The sequence below is a fragment of the Mustelus asterias genome, unplaced genomic scaffold, assembly GCF_964213995.1.
Source record: "Mustelus asterias unplaced genomic scaffold, sMusAst1.hap1.1 HAP1_SCAFFOLD_2424, whole genome shotgun sequence".
Lineage (NCBI taxonomy): Eukaryota > Metazoa > Chordata > Chondrichthyes > Carcharhiniformes > Triakidae > Mustelus > Mustelus asterias.
This window is the reverse complement of record NW_027592369.1, coordinates 18,388-39,108: the sequence shown is the minus strand read 5'-3', so window position 1 is coordinate 39,108 and position 20,721 is coordinate 18,388. Positions and strand designations below refer to the sequence as shown.

The 20,721-nt window shown below is 48.3% G+C and overlaps 1 protein-coding gene across 2 annotated transcripts in view; it reads right to left on the bottom strand.

Moving 5' to 3' along the window:
- The window catches only part of LOC144489669 (NACHT, LRR and PYD domains-containing protein 3-like), a 32,774-nt gene that overhangs the window by 6,949 nt on the left and 5,104 nt on the right, over positions 1-20,721 (bottom strand). Inside the window, exons 3-9 of one of the 2 annotated variants that reach the window (XM_078207532.1) lie at positions 19,075-19,161; positions 16,945-17,031; positions 14,853-15,023; positions 12,550-12,720; positions 7,417-7,587; positions 5,607-5,777; positions 3,811-4,026 (exon numbers count right to left, since the gene is read on the bottom strand). In XM_078207532.1, coding sequence (XP_078063658.1) covers positions 3,852-4,026; positions 5,607-5,777; positions 7,417-7,587; positions 12,550-12,720; positions 14,853-15,023; positions 16,945-17,031; positions 19,075-19,161 — 1,033 coding nt within the window. In that variant the 3' untranslated portion in view covers positions 3,811-3,851. Of the gene's footprint in view, positions 1-3,810; positions 4,027-5,606; positions 5,778-7,416; positions 7,588-12,549; positions 12,721-14,852; positions 15,024-16,944; positions 17,032-19,074; positions 19,162-20,721 lie in introns of those variants that run through there. The other variant, XM_078207531.1, reaches the window with a different exon arrangement.

Sequence of the window (20,721 nt, the reverse complement as noted above, 5' to 3'; positions counted from 1 at the left end):
GAGACACGGGAAACATGCGACACAGTGGGATCTGGGAGACACGGGAAACATGCGACACAGTGGGATCTGGGAGACACGGGAAACATGCGACACAGTGGGATCTGGGAGACACGGGAAACATGGGACACAGTGGGATCTGGGAGACATGAGAAACATGCGACACAGTGGGATCTGGGAGACACGGGAAACATGCGACACAGTGGGATCTGGGAGACACGGGAAACATGCAACACAGTGGGATCTGGGAGACATGAGAAACATGCGACACAGTGGGATCTGGGAGACACGAGGAACATGCAACACAGTGGGATCTGGGAGACACGAGGAACATGCGACACAGTGGGATCTGGGAGACATGAGAAACATGCGACACAGTGGGATCTGGGAGACACGAGGAACATGCGACACAGTGGGATCTGGGAGACACGAGGAACATGCGACACAGTGGGATCTGGGAGACACGAGGAACATGCGACACAGTGGGATCTGGGAGACATGGGAAACATGCGACACAGTGGGATCTGGGGGACACGAGGAACATGCAACACAGTGGGATCTGGGAGACACGGGAAACATGGGACACAGTGGGATCTGGGAGACATGAGGAACATGCAACACAGTGGGATCTGGGAGACACGAGGAACATGCAACACAGTGGGATCTGGGAGACACGAGGAACATGGGACACAGTGGGATCTGGGAGACATGGGAAACATGCGACACAGTGGGATCTGGGAGACACGGGAAACATGTGACACAGTGGGATCTGGGAGACATGGGAAACATGCAACACAGTGGGATCTGGGGGACACGAGGAACATGCAACACAGTGGGATCTGGGAGACACGGGAAACATGGGACGCAGTGGGATCTGGGAGACACGAGGAACATGCAACACAGTGGGATCTGGGAGACACGGGAAACATGGGACACAGTGGGATCTGGGAGACACGAGGAACATGCGACACAGTGGGATCTGGGAGACATGGGAAACATGGGACACAGTGGGATCTGGGAGACACGGGAAACATGGGACACAGTGGGATCTGGGAGACACGGGAAACATGCGACACAGTGGGATCTGGGAGACACGGGAAACATGGGACACAGTGGGATCTGGGAGACACGGGAAACATGCGTCACAGTGTGATCTGGGAGACACGGGAAACATGGGACACAGTGGGATCTGGGAGGCATGGGAAACATGCAACACAGTGGGATCTGGGAGACACGAGGAACATGCAACACAGTGGGATCTGGGAGACACGAGGAACATGCAACACAGTGGGATCTGGGAGACACGAGGAACATGGGACACAGTGGGATCTGGGAGACATGGGAAACATGCGACACAGTGGGATCTGGGAGACACGGGAAACATGGGACACAGTGGGATCTGGGAGACGGGAGGAACATGCAACACAGTGGGATCTGGGAGAACACGGGAAACATGCGACACAGTGGGATCTGGGAGACACGAGGAACATGGGACACAGTGGGATCTGGGAGACATGGGAAAGATGCGACACAGTGGGATCTGGGAGACACGGGAAACATGGGACACAGTGGGATCTGGGAGACGGGAGGAACATGCAACACAGTGGGATCTGGGAGACACGGGAAACATGCAACACAGTGGGATCTGGGAGATGGGAGGAACATGCGACACAGTGGGATCTGGGAGACGGGAGGAACATGCGACACAGTGGGATCTGGGAGACATGGGAAACATGCGACACAGTGGGATCTGGGAGACACGGGAAACATGTGACACAGTGGGATCTGGGAGGTGCAAGTAGACAGGTTGTGATTGGAGTTGAGAAGCTGCAAAACGTGATAGAGGTTTGGATAATGAGCAAGAACGTTTGCCACGGTGACCGACAGAATCCGACCTTCTGAATCAGAGACTTGTTCAGTGTGTAAACCTTTCAAACGTGTAAGTAATGGAATCCTAAGGGTCCACTTGAACAGATGAGATGCTGGTTAGAGGGAGACAGAGGGAATAGGTGAGAGACTGGGGACTGAGTCACTGCGAAATCACATTGAATCTGGAGACTGTTTACCAGGTGAGACACTGGGTCCTGCAAGTTGGTCAGAGGCAATGAGATCAACTGAGTAGCGAGACGTTCTTAGAAGTCATAGAATCCCTGCAGGGCAGAAGGAGGCCATTCGGCCCATCGGGTCTGTACCAAGTATCTGAGAGAGTATCTTACCCAGGCCCTTTCCCCCACCCTATCTCCTTAATCCCGCACATTTAGCATGGTCAATCCACCTAACCTGCACATCTTTGGACACTAAGGGGCAATTTAGCATGGCCAATCCCCCTAACCTACACATTATATACAAGTGTACAATTTTAAAAGGGGTGCAGAAACAGGGATATTCAGGGTGGGGAGCAGGGTCGGGGGGAAGGAAGATATATGTAAACAAATCAAAGATCATAGGTTACAACACAGAAGGAGGCCATTTTGGCCCATCCTGTCTGTACACCTCTGAGGGAACCTCCATTTTGAGGCACCCTCACCTTCCCTGACCGGCCTCAGAAGCGGCCACCTCTCCTGCTGGCACTGCCTTCTGATTGGGCTAACTGTATTGTAAGCCTTAATAGGATGTGCAGAGGTGGACCACTAGGAGGCCTCCTTTGGGAAGGTGACTAAGTTGATCTTGCTCTCAGAGTGTGCGACCCTTATTTAGTCCCAACACCCGAATCCCATGGGAAAATCCTTCCCAAGCTCCCAAAAGTTCTATCGGTCTCCCAGGATCCAATGGTTCAGTGGTTTTAACACCCACTCAAGACCCAGTGCCCCATTCGTTCACACAACATGCAGCACAGTGGTTAGCACTGCTGTCTCACAGCACCAGGGACCCGGGTTCGATTCTGGCCTCAGGCAACTGTCTGTGCACATTCTCCCTGTGTCTGCGTGGGTTTTCTCTGGGTGCTCCGGTTTCCTCCCACAGTCCAAAGATGTGTAGGTTAGGTGGATTGGCCATGCTAAATTTCCCCTTGGTGTCCAAAGATCCTAGAATCATAGAATCCCCACAGTGCAGAAGGAGGCCACTCGGTCCACTGAGTCCACACCCGACAGCAATTCCACCTAGCCCCCAACCCCACAACCCCACGTATTTACCCTGCTAATCCCCTGACACTAAGTGGCAATTTAGAATGGCCAATCTACCTAACCTGCGCATCTCCTCTCACAGTCCAAAAATGTGCAGATTAGGTGGATTGGCCATGCAAAATTACCCTTTAGTGTCCCAAAGATGTGTGGGTTAGATGGATTGGCCATGCAAAATTACCCTTTAGTGTCCCAAAGATGTGTGGGTTAGATGGATTAGCCATGCAAAATTGCCCCTTAGTGTCCCAAAGATGTGCAGGTTAGGTGGATTGGCCATGCTAAATTGCCCTTTAGTGTCCCAAAGATGTGTGGGTTAGATGGATTGGCCATGCTAAATTGCCCTTTAGTGTCCAAAGATGTGCAGGTTAGGTGGATTAATGGGGTAAATATGTGGGGTTATGGGGGATTAGCGGCGTAAATATGTGGGGTTAAGGGGTTAGGGTCTGGATGGGATGCTCTATTGGAGTGTTAGTACAGACTTGATGGGCTGAATGGCGTGCTTCTGCACTGTAGGGATTCTCTGATAAAACACAGACTGAGTGACCTCTTTGTGGGAACCTTTGCTCAAGCATCATCCCAATTTCCCTCACCATCTGAGCTCAGCATCTTGCTCTCAGGCCCACACTTGCTTCTTAAAGCTGCGACTTTTTGTTGCAGCTTCTACACCCTCCCTCCCTTCAGTTCTGACAAAGAGTCAAAGGACATTAAGTCAGTTTCTCTGCTCTGTCCTCAGCGTTACCTGAGCGTTTCCATTCCAGTATCCCGAGTTCTGAAGGCCCAGCAAAGGTACTTCACACCCGCATCTCCAAGAACATTGAAGTTGAGGTGAAGTTCATTTATTGTCGGCAGTTCGACCAGAAGTGAGGCAAGATCCTGGCAACAACTCGCAGAGAGGTCATTCAAAGAAACCCTGTGAAAGTGGAATCAGACAATGGTCTTTACTTTATAAAGAATCTCAAAATAAGTACAATGTGGATAAATGTGAGATCATCCACTTTAGTAGCAAAAACAGGAAGGCAGATTATTATCTGAATGGCTATAAATTATGAAAGGACAATGTGCAACAAGACTTGGGTGTCCTTGTGCACCAGTCGCTGACGGTAAGCATTAAGGTGCAGCAGGCAGTAAAGAAGGCAAATGGTTACAATAATGATTTCTTAGTCATCAACTCAGCTAATGTTTTGGGGGCCTGGATTTGCTGTAGAACCAGTTCTGGAGAAGGGGTCTTTTAGATTCGAAACATTGGGCGGGATTAGGGAGGCGATGGCCTAGTGGTATTATCGCTAGACTATTAATCCAGAAACTCAGTTAATGTTCTGGGGACCCGGGTTCGAATCTCGCCATGGCAGGTGGTTGAATTTGAATTCAATAAAAAAAAAATCTGGAATTAGGAATCTACCGATGACCATGAAACCGTTGTCGGAAAAACCCATCTGGTTCACTAATGTCCTTTAGGGAAGGAAATCTTACCCGGTCTGGCCTACATGTGGCTCCAGAGCCACAGCAATGTGGTTGACTCTCAATTGCCCTCCAAGGGCAATGAGGGATGGGCAATAAATGCTGGCCCAGCCAGCGACGCCCATGTCCCACAAATGAAAAAAAAATTAGACTTTTAATTCCAGACTTTTATTGAACTCAAATTTCACCATCTGCTGTGGTGGGATTCAAACCGAGTCCTGGAACCTTACCAAGTCTCTGGGTTACTAATCCAATGACAATACCACTATACCACTGCCTTGTAAGCCATTCATTGAATTGGCAAAATACTTCTGACTGGCCTACAAGTATACAAGTCCCTAAAGTCCGCAGTTTAAGTAGACAAGATTGTAAAGAAGGCATATGGAATACTCTCCTTCATTGGCAGAGGTATGGAATATATAAGTAAGGATATAAATGCTTATAATTGTATAAAACACTGGTGAGGCCACAACTGGAGAATACTGTGTGTCGTTCTGGTCACCACATTACAGGAAGGATGTCATTGCTCTGGAGGGAGTGCAGAGGAGGTTTACAAGAATGTTGCCTGAGCTGGAAAAGTGTAGCTACGAGGAGAGATTGGATAATTGGGGTTACTTTCCTTGGAACAAAGAAGGCTAAGGGGGTGATTTGATGGAGGTGTACAAAATTATCGGGGAAGAGATAGAGTGGAGAGGATAAAATTGTTTCCCTTGGTGGAGAATTCTAGAACCAGCGGATTCAGGATAAGTGGCAGTAGGTGTAGAGGGGACATGAGGAGGAACTTTTTTACACAGAGGGTGGTGGGTGTCTGGAATTCACTGCCTGAGTTGATGGTGGAGGCAGAGACCGTAAACTCTTTTTAAATCTACCTGGATCTGCACCTTAAGCACTGTAAGCTACGGGGCTATGGGGCTAGGTGCAGGGAGGTGGGATTAGAAAGGGCATCTGGATGTCCTCAGGCTGGCATGGAGCATGATGGACTGAATGGCCTCCCTCTGTGCTGTAATTTTTCTATGGTTCTACGATGCTCACCTGAGACATTGGATTTTGGAGTTGTTGTTTTTTGGCACTTGGCAAAGGAGTGCCACTCCTGAATCCGTTATTTTGTTTGCACCGATGTCCATGTCCATTAATCCTGAGTTCTCCTGGATAACGAAGGCCAATTCTTGGCAACAATCGTACGTCAGGTTGTTATGTCGCAAACTGAGAGAATGCACGATAATGATTCAGAGAGAAAATTGGCGACTATTCTTTACAGATCTATGGTGCCCGCAGTCAACTCGGAGTTTACTAATGCAGCCTCACATTGGTATGAAGCTTTTAAAGTTACTCTTCAAGAGGGACAAGGGAAATAACTCAGAGTTTTGCAGCAGAGGTTGGAAACATTCAATCCCCAGCCCCATCCGCCCGGTTAATCTGTTTGAAATAACCGCCCATTTCCCCAGCGGACCTGTGCGGAGAGAAACACAGGAGCGCGATCTTTCCGGCTGGTCTATCGGTGCAGCGGGAAGATAGCGTGCGAGGCTGAAAAATCCGCTTTGCGCCGGGCACGAACCAGCTGAACGCAATCCTCCCGGCACTGTTTTGCCGGCGAGATTGGCTTCACAGCCAAAAGGGCGCAAAAGCCAATTTAAATACTAATGCCATGATTAGCATGACATTAACAGGGTCGATCAACGAGGCTCTTTCTGACCTGCCAGAATCTTTCCCCCATGCTGAACCTTCACAATCATTTACTGTGATTCAGTTACAAGATCACGCCCATCAAATCCCTCCGAACGCCAGCAGTTATTCATCTTCCTTCCGTTGTCAGTACTCTGCCCGCAGACACATCCTTGGCCCATTGGCTGCTGAGACTTTATCCTGAGCTGTTTTTCCCAGGCCAGTTTTTTGTCAGCGATGATTTTCCATTGACTTCCATCCTCAATGGCAGAGCAGGCCGACCTCATGCCCCTCTGGGGGAATTCTACCACCCCGCCCGCCACGGGATGGGAGCGGGCGAGGGGCAGACAATGGAAATGCCCGCTGACCTCGGGCAGGATTTTCCAGTCTCGCAAGGCTGTAAAATCCCGCCCTTGGTCTGCATTGACTTTATCAAAGCAAGATCTGGTCAGACCCCATTTGGAGTATTGCGAGCAGTTTTGGGCCCCGTATCTAAGGAAGGATGTCCTGGCCTTGGAAAGGGTCCAGAGGAGGTTCACAAGAATGATCCCTGGAATGAAGAGCTGGTCATATGAGGAACGGTTGAGGACTCTGGGTCTGTATTCGTTGGAGTTTAGAAGGATGAGGGGGGGTCTGATTGAAACTTACAAGATGCTGCGAGGCCTGGATAGAGTGGACGTGGAGAGGATGTTTCCACTAGTAGGAAAAACTAGAACCAGAGGGCACAACCTCAGGCTAAAGGGACAATCCTTTAAAACAGAGATGAGGAGGAATTTCTTCAGCCAGAGAGTGGTGAATCTGTGGAGCTCTTTGCCACAGAAGGCTATGGAGGCCAGGTCATTGAGTGTCTTTAAGATAGAGATATATAGGTTCTTGATTAATAAGGGGATCAGGGGTTATGGGGAAAAGGCAGGAGAATGGGGATGAGAAAAATATCAGCCATGATTGAATGGCGGAGCAGACTCGATGGGCCGAGTGGCCTAATTCTGCTCCTATGTCTTATAGTCTAGCTTGCACGCTGACAATATTCCCTTCACACGTACAGCCACCCATTGGCCTTAAAGGGACCACATCTTAAAGGGACCATACAGTGCAACAACAACATGCCTGACCAGCAGTGGTTCATGGGAAGACGCGTATAAGCCATTGTTCCACACGGAACCAGCAGTGACCAACCCACCTCAATTTTTGCAGTTTGCAGTCTTGGCTTCTCAATGCGCCGCAGAGAATTTTGACCCCCACATTGCCGAGCTTATTGTTGGTCAGACTTAGCGACGCCAGCGCTTGGTTTCGAGTGAGGACAGAGACCAGGGCTTGGCAACTGTTGCTGCCAATCTTGTTGTGGCTGAGGCTGCGATGGAAAGCACACAGTTCAATAAGTGAGAAAGAGACGCTCATTTCTAAAATGTCAACTGTACAAAGAATCGCACCGGAATTGACACCAGCGAAACCGATCGCTTGACCCAGATCCATCCGCACTCATCTTCACACTTCACAAGAGAATCCCCCCATCTTAATTCATCAGCACATCCGATTATTCCTTTCACCCTCATGTGTTTATACAGCTTAAAGTTTATTAATTAGTGTCACAAGTTGGCTGACATTAACGCTGCAATGAAGTTACTGTGAAAATCCCCTAGTCGCCACACTCCGGCGCCTGTTCGGGTACACAGAGGGAGAATTTTAGCATAGCCAATGCACCCGAACCAGCACGTCTTTCGGACTGGGGGAGGAAACTGGAGCACCCAGAGGAAACCCAGGCAGACACGGGGAGAACATGCAGACTCCACACAGACAGTGACCCTGGTGCTGTGAGAGAGAAGGGCTAACCATTGTGCCACCGTGCCGTGCCACCACCCTTGTCTGTGCGGTTATTAAGTCTGCCAGGCTCATAGACCTCTGGGTAATAGAGTCATAGAGCTGTAGAACCATGGAGTTGCACAGTGCAGAAAAGACCCTTCGGCCCATCGAGTCTGCTATAATAACTACCACTAAAGGCACGCTAATCCCATTTCCCAACACTGATTCCATATCCTTGAATGTCATCGTATCCCTACAGTGCAGAAGGAGGCCGTTTGGCCCATCAAACCTGCGCCAACAACAATCCCACCCAGGCCCTATCCTAGTAACCCCACATATTTACCCTGCTAATCCCCTAGACACTAAGGGGCAATTTAACATGGCCAATCCACCTAACCTGCACGTCTTTGGAGCACCCGGAGGAAACCCATGCAGACATGGGGTGTCATGAAGTTTCAAGTGTTCATCCAAGTATTTTTTAAAGGTTGTAAGGTTTCCAGCCTCCACAACCTTCACGGGCAGCGCATTCCAGATTCCCACCATCCTTTCAGTTAAATAAAATTCTCAAAACTCCTCTGAATCTCCAGACAATTGCCCGCAATGGCGTTCCATCTCGCTCCCACTCTGTAACTTCTGGTGTACCACAAAGAACAAAGAACCAAGAACAGTACAGCACAGGAACAGGCCCTTCGGCCCTTCAAGCCTGCACCGATCATGATGCCTGCCTGAACTAAAACCATATGCACTGACAGAGTCCATATCCTTGCATTCCCATCCTATTCATGTATTTGTCTACCTCTTAAATGCCGCTATCGTATCTGCCCCTACCACCTCCCCGGGCAGCGTGTTCCAGACATTCACCACCCTCTGTGTAAAAAAACTTGCCTCGCACATCTCCTCTAAACTTTTCCCCCCGCACCTTAAACCTATGTCCCCTCGTACTTGACTTTTCTACCCTAGGAAAGACAATCTGACTATCCACTCTGTCCGTGCCACTCATAATCGTGTAAACATCTATCAGGTCGCCTCTCAATCTCGAGTCGCTCCAGTGAGAACAAACTAAGTTTATCCAACCTCTCCTCAGAGCTAATACCCTCCAGACCAGCCAACATCCTGGTAAACCTCTTCTGTACCCTCTCCAAAGCATCCACATCCTTCTGGTAGTGTGGCGACCAGAATTGTACACAATATTCTAAATGAGGCCTAACTAAGGTTCTGTATGGCTGCAGTATGACCTGCCAATTTTTATACCCAATCCCCACAAGAATCAATCCTTGGCCTCTTCCGGTTTCAAATGTATCTCGGCGACATCATATGGAGGATAAGGACACATACCCATTTGACACCTACCTTACCTCAATCTCTTGACCTCTGTGCTGTCACTATGTTATCAGAATGTTTATCCCACAGCCAGTACTCGAGGTTTCCTCCAACCTAACTATTAGAAAGATAAAAGAAAGGTTTTCCTGGCCTGCCAAGGCTGCTTTCCCAATTTTCCCATCCTGCCCCCCCCCAAAGATACCTCCTGCTGACTGGATTATTTCTTCGTGGGATATGGGTGTCACTGGCTGGGCCAGCATTTATTGCCCATCCCTAACTGCCCACGAACTGAGTGGCATTTTGTTCAGAGTCAACCACATTGCTGTGGGTCTGGAGTCACATGTGGGCCAGACCGGGTAAGGACAGCAGATTTCCTTCCCTAAAGGGACATTAGTGAACCAAATGAGTTTTTACGACAATAGACAATGTTTTTCATGGTCATCAGTAGATTCTTAATTCCAGATTTTTTTTTTACTGAATTCAAATTTCACCATCTGCCGTGGCGGGATTCGAACCGGAGCATTACCCTGGGTTTCTGGATTACTAGTCCAGTGACAAAACCACTGCGCCACCGCCTCTCCCAGGTGGGAAACTCCCACCCATTGGGGTGGGTTTTCCAGTCTCACACACTGCGGGAATTGTCGTGAGCAGGATGGAGAATTTTGAGAACCATTGGAAGGTCCCATCGACCTCGGGCTGGAATCTCTGACCTCGCGGCACGCATGGCTGGAAAATCCTGCCCACCCTCTTTGCCTCCAGTCACAAATTTCCATCCTCTAGCCACCGGTTCCATCCCAGTCCCCAGCAATTGACTGAAGCTGGACTCGTATGCTTGCTTTGACCCCCCACCAAGGTGAGTTGCCCATCACATAGCCACAAAATCGAGAATAAAACATCTATTTCCACTTTTCCATCGCCCAACTTCCCAGCTGATCTGCTGCTGAAACCTTCACTCATGCCAGTGTTACCTCTGCATTTGTCTAGTCCAATGCTCTCCCACATTCTCTGTAAACCTGAAGTCATCTGTAACTCTTCTGACTCGCACCAAGTTCCTTTCACCTATCGCACCCTGTCCTCACTGACTTACACATTTGCTCCTGTTCAAGCCAACATCTCCATTTTGAAATTCTCACCTCTTGTTTTCAGGTCCTTCCAAGACCTCACCCCTCCCTCCCTCTGTAATCTCCAACAGCCCCACAGCTGTCCCGAGATATCTGCACGGGTCAGAATCATAGAATCCCTACACTGCAGAACGAGCCTTCAGCCCATCGAGTCAAACCAGCCTCCCTCCCATTGACTCTGTCTACACTTCCCGCTGCCTCAGCAAAGCAGCCAGCATAATTAAGGACCCCACGCACCCCGGACATTCTCTCTTCCATCTTCTTCCATCGGGAAAAAGACACAAAAGTCTGAGATCACGTACCAACCGACTCAAGAACAGCTTCTTCCCTGCTGCCATCAGACTTTTGAAAGGATTTACCTTGCATTAAGTTGATCTTTCTCTACAACTTAGCTATGACTAATACTACGTTCTGCACTCTCTCCTTTCCTTCTCTCTGAATGGTATGTTTTGTCTGTGTAGCGCGCAAGAAACAATACTTTTCACTGTATGTTAATACATGTGACAATAATAAATCAAATCAAATCTGCACCGACCACAATCCCACCCAGGGATCCTCACAAACCCATACATTTACCCTAGCTTGTCCTGCTGACACTAAGAGACAATTTAGAATGGCCAATCCACCTAACCTGCACATCTTTGGACACTAAGGAGCAATTTAGCATGGCCAATCCCCCTAATCTGCACATCTTTGGACACTAAGGGGCAATTTAGCATGGCCAATCCACCTAACCTACACATCTTTGGACACTAAGAGGCAATTTAGCATGGCCAATACCCCTAACCTACACATCTTTGGACACCAAGAGGCAATTTAGCATGGCCAATCCACCTAACTTACACATCTTTGGACACTAAGGGGCAATTTAGCTTGGCCAATCCACCTAACTTACACATCTTTGGACACCAAGAGGCAATTTAGCTTGGCCAATCCACCTAACTTACACATCTTTGGACACTAAGGGGCAATTTAGCATTGCCAATCCACCTAACCTACACATCTTTGGACACTGAGGGGCAATTTAGCATGGCCAATCCCCCTAACCTACACATCTTTGGACACTAAGAGGCAATTTAGCATGGCCAATCCACCTAACCTACACATCTTTGGACACTGAGGGGCAATTTAGCATGGCCAATCCCCCTAACCTACATATCTTTGGACACTGAGGGGCAATTTAGCATGGCCAATACCCCTAACCTACACATCTTTGGACACCAAGAGGCAATTTAGCATGGCCAATCCACCTAACTTACACATCTTTGGACACTAAGGGGCAATTTAGCTTGGCCAATCCACCTAACTTACACATCTTTGGACACCAAGAGGCAATTTAGCTTGGCCAATCCACCTAACTTACACATCTTTGGACACTAAGGGGCAATTTAGCATTGCCAATCCACCTAACCTACACATCTTTGGACACTGAGGGGCAATTTAGCATGGCCAATCCCCCTAACCTACACATCTTTGGACACTAAGAGGCAATTTAGCATGGCCAATCCACCTAACCTACACATCTTTGGACACTGAGGGGCAATTTAGCATGGCCAATCCCCCTAACCTACATATCTTTGGACACTGAGGGGCAATTTAGCATGGCCAATCCCCCTAACCTACACATCTTTGGACACTAAGAGGCAATTTAGCATGGCCGATCCACCTAACCTACACATCTTTGGACACTAAGGGGCAATTTAGCATGGCCAATCAACCCAACCTGTACATCTTTGGACACTAAGGGGAAATTTAGCATGGCCAATCCACCTAACCTACACATCTTTGGACTGTGACTGAAACTAGAGCACGCGGAGGAAACCCACACAGACACGGGAAGAACATGCAGACTCCACACAGACAGTGACCCGAGGCTGGAATCAAACCTGGGTCCCTGGCGCTGTGAGGCAGCAGTGCTAACCACTGGGCCACCGTCCAAACATCCTTCTGCACTAGCCCATTATTATTTATATTCTTGCAAATGATATCCGTCTTGAAACGAATCCCAGTGTTTTGGATTCTTTAGAATTTGTGTGTTAAAGCTGTTCTGAAGTGAACACAGGGTCACTCACTTCAGTTTCTGTAGTTTGCATTTTGGCTCCTCCAGTGCCCTGCAAAGGGGTATGACCTCCAAGTCTTTCAACTGATTGTGGCTCAGGTTCAGTTCCATCAGCCTCTGGTTTTCGGATAACCCAGATGCCAACTCCTCACAGCAGCGAACGTCCAGATCGTTGTTAACCAGTCTAGGAGCAGGAAGGAGAGAGTCGTTAGGGACCAGATCAGAAGCTCCAAGGTATATGATGAAGCCTGACTCGACCCCCAACTAGTTTTGATTTTGGCATTAGTAAAATAAAGTTTATTTATTCGTAAGGCTTACATTAACACTGCAATGAAGTTACTGTGAAAATCCCCCTAGTCGCCACACTCCTGTTCGGGTACACTGAGGGAGAATTTAGCACGGCCAATGCACCCTAACCAGCACCTCTTTCGGACTGTGAGAGGAAACCGGACCACCCGGAGGAAACCCATGCAGATACGGGGAGAACGTGCAGACTCCGCACAGACAGTGACCCAAGCCAGGATTCGAACCCGGATCCCTGGCACTGTGAGGCAGCAGAGCTAACCACTGTGCCACCGTGCCGCCCCAGTGTGAGTATAAGATGTTTCACTCCAGGTGTGGTTCTATCGACACATTTGGGAGCATCTCAGAGTGCAACTTGATCTGCGTAGACAACTTAAAGTACCTTTTCAACATTTGTAATGACTTTGGAAATGTCTGTAATGTTTCTTTGACTGGAATAAAGCACCTCAGAGTGTAACATGATGTATAGAAACTGGAAACAGGAGTAGGCCATTCAGCCCTTCGAGCCTGCTCCGCCATTCATTTTCATCATCGCTAATCATCAAATTCAATATCCTGATCCCCCCCTTCCCCCCATATCCCTTGATCCCTTTAGCCCCAAGAGCTATATCTAATTTCTTCTTGAAATCACACAATGTTTTAGCCTCAGCTACTTTCTGTGGCAGTGAATTCCACACATTCACCACTCTCTGGGTGAAGAAATTTCTCCTCCCCTCAGTCCTGAAAGGTTAAAGTTTAGTTATTAGTCACAAGTAAGGCTTACATTAACAGTGCAATGAAGTTACTGTGAAAATCCCTGAGTCGCCACACTTCGGCGCCTGTTCAGGTACACCGAGAGAGAATTTAGCACGGCCAATGCTCCTAACCAACACGTCTTTCAGACTGTGGGAGGAAACCGGAGCACCCGGAGGAAACCCACACAGACACGGGGAGAACCTGCAGACTCCGCACAGACAGTGACCCAAGCCGAGAATCAAACCCGGGTCCCTGATGCTGTGAGGCAGCAGTGCTAACCATTGTGCCACTGTACCCCTAACCCTCAAACTATGACCTCTAGTTCTAGACTCCCCCGCCATCAGGAACATTCTTTCTGAATCCACCCTGACAATGACGAGAGAGGTGGAACTGTGGGAGTTGCGGAATTGCCCATCGTTGTTTGCAGTTTCCTAATTGGAAGCTGGTGTTAAAAGAGGGACATATCCTGACCTGAGGAAGGATGTCCTTGCTATAGAGGGAGGGCAGCGAAGATTTGCCAGGCTGATTCCTGGGATGGCAGGTCTGTCATATGAGGAGAGACTAAGTCAGTTGGGATTGTATTCATTGGAGTTTCAAAGAGTGAGAGGGGATCTCATAGAAACTTACAAAACTCTAACAGGATTAGACAGGGTAGACTCAGAAAGAATGTTCCCAATGGTGGGAGAGTCCAGAACTAGGGGGTCATAGTTTGAGGATAAGGAGTAAACATTTCAGAACTGAGGTGAGGAGAAATTTCTTCAGCCAGAAGGTGGTGAAAGTGTGGAATTCACTACCACAGAAAGTAGTTGAGGCCAAAACGTTGTGTGATTTCAAGAAGAAATTAGATATAGCTCTTGGGGATAAAGGGAACAAGGGATATCGGGGGGAAGGTGGGATCAGGATGTTGAATGTGATGATCAACAATGATCAAAATGAACGGTGGAGCAGGCTCGAAGGGCCGAATGGCCTTCTCCTGCTTATAGTTTCTATGTTTCAATGAGTTTGAAGCTTCAGTGGTCATGGGGTACTTGCACCCAACTGGAACAGCTCAGGGCAATGACTCCCATGGGGAAGTGAACGGAAGAATCGGAATGTGATCAAGACAACATTGGTTAGAATTTCAAAGGTGGCAAGACCATGTTTCTGGGGGTGGATGTGAGCAGGGGTCAAAGGTGAGGTCAAAGAGAGGTCAGTCAGACAGTATAAAACAGCAGTGGATCAGGGACTATTTCACTCGAACAGCCCAGCGCCTGTAATGATTGCTTCTGCAACTCTTACGTCAACGTCTGCAGTCTGCATTCGGGATCCTTTAGCGCAGCTGCCAGTAAAGATATTGCAGAATGGTCTGGGAAAGTGTAGCTTAAATCCAGAGTCGATATGGTGTATTTTTTCTTGATGACAGCAGTCAGGTCCTCCCAGGACCTTTGAGCGAAGTAGGTACCAGATAGACTGTGGAGAAATGAGGCAAACAATCAGACAGAGAATCCAATAGACTGCGAACAGATCTAGCATGAGGCTCTGCTGGCCATCAACAGCAGCAGAATTGTACTCGACCACAATCTGTAACCTCATGGCCTGGTATAAGTATGTCCTGTCCTCAAAAAGCAGGACAAATCCAACGCAGCCAATTACCGCCCCATCAGTCTATGCTCATCATCAGTAAAGTGATAGAAGGTGTTGTCTAAGGTGCGATCAGGTGGCACCCTCAGCAATGACCTGCTCACTGGCACTGCATTAAAGTCCAGGGTTTCTGTCTCTAACAGCACGGAGGGTGCACCTACACCACACACACACTGCAACGGGTCAAGATGTCTCACCAACACATTCTCAAAGGCAATAATGGATGGGAAATAAATGCTGGCTGACGCTCACATCTCATGAGAATAAAAACATAATTTAATAAATTGACTATATCATTAATTCCCAGTATGATCGGATCATTCGCTTCCTCTCTAATTAACAGCCTCTTGGGTAAGTTTATTAACTCCCTCCGTGCCCGCTGGGCACCCCAGGGACTGGGATGCATTACTGACCCCTTTAATCACATTTTGATTTGATGTTTTAAGTTTCCTTTGTCCTTTGTTTCGGGTGGTTTCCCTCCTTTTGGGGAGCTGTCCCTTTTAATTTGTCCCCGTGTTAATTTGATTCAATTTATTTAGTTGCCCAAAAAAGATTCGTCCAAACCAATCGGAATCAACCATTAACTCCTTCTCTGATCGGCTCCTTAACTCCCTCTGGATTTTAACCTTGAATACCCTCTGTGATTGGATCATTAACACCCTCTGTGATTGGATCATTAATACCCTCTGTGATTGGATCACTAACACCCTCTGTGATTGGATCATTAACACCCTCTGTGATCAGATCATTAATACCCTCTGTGATTGGATCACTAACACCCTCTTTGATTGGATCATTAACACCCTCTGTGATTGGATCATTAATACCCTCTGTGATTGGATCATTAACACTCTCTCTGATTGGATCATTAATGTCCTCTCTGATTGGATCATTAACTCCTTCTTGGGGGTGGCACGGTGGCACAGTTGTTAGCACTGCTGCCTCACAGTGCCAGGGACCGATTCCCGGCTTGGGTCACTGTCTGTGTGGAGTTTGTACATTCTCCCCGTGTCTGCGTGGGTTTCCTCCGGGTGTTCCAGTTTCCTCCCACAGTCCGAAAGACGTGCTGGTTAGGTGCGTTGGCCATACTAAATTCTCCCTCAGTGTACCCGGACAGGCACCGGGGTGTGGTGACTAGGGGATTTTCACAGTAACTTCATTGCAGTGTTAATGTAAACCAACTAGTGGCAATAATAAATGAACTTTTTCTCTGAATAGACCATTAACTTCTTCTCTGATTGGCCCAGGGTTAGCTGTCTTTGTGATTTAACATTGTATTTTTCCCATCTCCTGTCTTAACTCTGCACCAGGATGTCCAGTTATCTTTCCTGTCCCTGTCTCGATCACCCATTCCCGACCCAAACCCTTTGATTGTCTATTCTCCCCAGAGATGCGGCATAGTGGCACAGTGCTTAGCACTGCTGCCTCACAACGCCAGGGTCCCAGGTTCACTCGGGTCACTGTCTGTGTGGAGTTTGCACATTCTCCCCGTGTCTGCGTGGGTTTCCTCCGGATGCTCCGGTTTCCTCCCACACTCCAAAGATGTGCAGGTTAGGTGCATTGGCCCTTGCTAAATTGACCCTAGTGTCAGGGGGATTTGTAGGGTAAATGTGTGCGGTTGCGGGAATAGGGCCTGGGTGGGATTGTGGTTGGTGCAGACTCGATGGGCCGAACGGCCTCCTTCTACACTGTAGGGATTCTATGATTTCTATACTCACTGATGTGCATGAGTGCATCTCATTTCACTGACCTTATTTTCTGCAGTTTGCAGTCAGGATTCTTGAGGGCAGTACACAGTTGCTTCATTGCTGTATCGCTCATTTCTGTATCTTCCAGCCTGAAAAAAATAGAATCATACTGAATTCCTGAATGGATCCTTGATAAAGAATTAAATCCAACTCAAAGGTCTTTAATCAAGTGCCATATATATTTGTTAATGATATTTAAAAAATATAGGGCAGTGAGATTAAGAATTGGGGTAAGGGATAAAGAGTAGAAAATGTAGACAAAATGAAGGGAGTAAGGTACGGTAAATCCCTAGATGATTTACTCTCCAAAATTCTAAAGGAGAGACATGCAGAAGTAGCTGATTTACCAGCTATGATTTTCCCCAAATTCCTAATTTTGGGAATTGTCCCATCAAATTGGAATTTCAAATCCTACAGTGCAGAAGGAGGCCACTCAGCCCATCGAGTCTGCACCGACCGCAATCCCACCCCTATCCTCACAACCCCATGCATTTACCCTAACTAGTCCCCCTGACACTGAGGGGCAATTTAGCACGGCCAATCCACCTAACCCACACATCTTTGGAGTGTGGGAGGAAACCGGAACACCTGGAGGAAACCCACGCTGATACGGGGGGAGAATGTGCAGGCTCCACACGGACAGTGACCCAAACCGGGAATCGAACCCGGGGTCCCTGGCGCTGTGAGGCAGCAGTGCTAACCACTGTGCCACCATGCGGCCCATTGTTGTCAAGTGTTTCATTGTTCTTCCAGAAGGAAGAAGGGACGACAATAATCTCTCCCTCAACATCATTAAATTGAAGGAGATTGTCATCGACTTCAGGAAGTGCAGTGGAGGACATCCCCTGTCTACATCAATGGGGATGAAGTGGAAATGGTCGAGAGCTTCAAGTTTCTTGGTATTCAGTTCACCAACAACCTGAACTGGTCCGTCCACGCCGATGCTATAGATAAGAAAGCCCATCAACGCCTTTACTTTCTCAGAAGACTAAGGAAACTTGGCATGTCCGCTATGACTCTCACCAATTTTTACAGATGCACCATAGAAAGCATTCTTTCCAGATGTATCACAGCTTGGTATGGCTCCTGCTCTGCCCAAGACCGCAAGGAACTACAAAGAGTTGCGAACGAAGCCCAGTCCATCACGCAAACCAGCCTCCCATTCATTGACTCTGTCTACACTTCCCACTGCCTTGGAAAAGCAGCCAGCATAATTAAGGACCCCACGCATCCCGGACATTCTCTCTTCCACCTTCTTCCATCGGGAAAAGGATACAAAATTTGGAGGACATGTACCAACCGACTCAAGAACAGCTTCTTCCCTGCTGCCATCAGACTTTTGAATGGACCTACCTCGCATTCAGTTGATTTTTCTCTACACACTAGCTATGACTGTAACACTACATTCTGCACCCTCTCCTTTCCTTCTCCCCTATGTACTCTATAAATTGTATATTTTGTCTGTATAACGTGCAAGAAAAAATACTTTTCAATGTGTCCCAGCACATGTGACAATAATAAATCAAATCAAAGAGTGGAAACAGTGATCCTAACATCAGTTGTTGGGAAAATGCTGGAATCTATTATTAAGGAAGTGGCAACAATGCACTTAGAAAACACAATATGATTAGAAAAAGCTAAATCTCACCATCAGCCGTGGTGGGATTTGAACCTGGGTCCCCAGAGCATTACCCTGGGTCTCTGGACAGAGGCCGTACCACTACACCACTGCTTTCCCCAGGAAACCTTGGACTCATCTGGTTTAAAATGCATCGCTGCATGAACCAGCAAGATCTCTAAGTCTTGCCAAACTGTTCCTTATCTTTTGAAGTATGGGGCGAGTGGAGTTTGCCTGAGCTGGTCAAACCCGCTCTGTATTCCGGTCCGCGAGTTATTCAAAGTCTGACCTCCATGTACTCGATTTCTCTGCCTCCCAGTTCCACGTTATAAATCCCAACAGGTGAGATTCTCTCCCCCATCGAGCTGCATTTACAAAATCACCGTCACCTTAACCGCCATCGCTACAAGGTGAGGAACTGTCTTTGGTTCAGTAATTAGGCTCAGGGCGCTGGACAATTGTGATGGTAGAACCACCGTGACGCCTCATCTCACCAAGCTTCTCATCACCTTACCGAAGTTGCTGGACTTGACTCCTCGATAAAATGAGGAGAGCTCCCAGGAAGTTCACCAGATGGTTGGTAATGTCTTTCCGCACTAACCTGATATTGCAGAAAAAGAACATTTCATCAAAAACCCACAGTCACAATGTTACCTGAGCCACTGAATTAACATCCTTTAGAATTACAGGGCGGCACGGTGGCAGAGACTGATGGCATAATGGTTAGCACAACTGCCTCACAGCACCAGGGACCCGGGTTCAATTCCAGCTTCGGGTGACTGTCTGTGTGGAGTTTGCATGTTCTCCCCGTGTGGGTTTCCTCTGGGTGCGCCGGTTTCCTCCCACACACCAAAGACACACAGGTTAGGTGGATTGGCCATACTAAATTGCCCCTTAGTGTCCAAAGATGTGCAGGTGGAGTGGAATGGCCATGCTAAATTGCCCCTTAGTGTCCAAAGATGTGCGGGTTAGGTTGATTGGCCGTGTTAAATTCTCCTGCAGCTTAGGGGGATTGGCCATGCTAAATTGCCCCTTAGTGTCCAAAGATGTGCGGGTTGAGTGGATTGGCCATGATAAATTGCCCCTTAGTGTCCAAAGATGTGTGGGTTAGGTTGATTGGCCATGCTAAACTGCCCCTTAGTGTCCAAAGATGTGTAGGTTAGATGGATTGGCCATGCTAAATTGCCCCTTAGTGTCCAAAGATGTGCAGGTTGGGTGGATTGGCCATGCTAAATTGCCCCTTAGTGTCCAAAGATGTGCGGGTTAGGTGGATTGGCCATTCTAAATTTCCCCTTCGTGTCCAAAGATGTGCGGGTTAGGTTGATTGGCCATGCTAAACTGCCCCTTAGTGTCCAAAGTTGTGCGGGATAAGTGGATTGGCCATGCTAAATTTCCCCTTAGTGTCCAAAGATGTGTGGGTTAGGTGGATTGGCCATACTAAATTGTCCCTTAGTGTCCAAAGATGTGCAGATCAGGTGGATTGGCCATGCTAAATTGCCCTTTTGTGTCCAAAGATGTGCAAGTTAGGTAGATTGCCCATACGAAACTGCTCCTTAATTTACAAGAGATGTACGGGTTAGGTGGATTGGCCATGCTAAATTGTCCCTTAGTGTCAAAAGATGTGCAGGTTAGGTGGATTGGCCATGGTAAATGCATGTAGGTATGTCGATGGGGCAGAGAGGGTGGCAGTGGGGAAAGACTGATTAAGATGCTCTTTCGCAGAGTAGGTGCAGATTTGATGGGCCGAATGGCCTTCTTCATCCTTGTCAGGATTTTATGAATCTATGGCTCTGGTCTGGAAAACACTGCCCCAACCGGTGAGGAACAGAAGAGCTGCTGAATCATCACACTCTGAGGGTCAGACTGAGGGCAAAGGGATGTCCTGTGATGCGTCTGGTTGGGGTGTGGGCTTGGTTGCGGGGGAAGTGTGGGAGATCACTTGAGGGGTCGGGAGGTGTGGGTGGTGTGGGGGAGGGTGCCAGGGGCGGTGGGAGGGGGGGTCTCCTGGGAGAGGGGTCCCCTAGGGAGAGTCCGCTAGGGGCGGGAGTCACCTGGTGGGGCAGGCTGGGTCATGGGTTGTGTTGGGTGTTCCACGTGGGCCTCAGTCTGGGTTTTTTGAACAGTAACTCTGCACTTTTCTTCCTTCTAAGTCTTTCAGCGT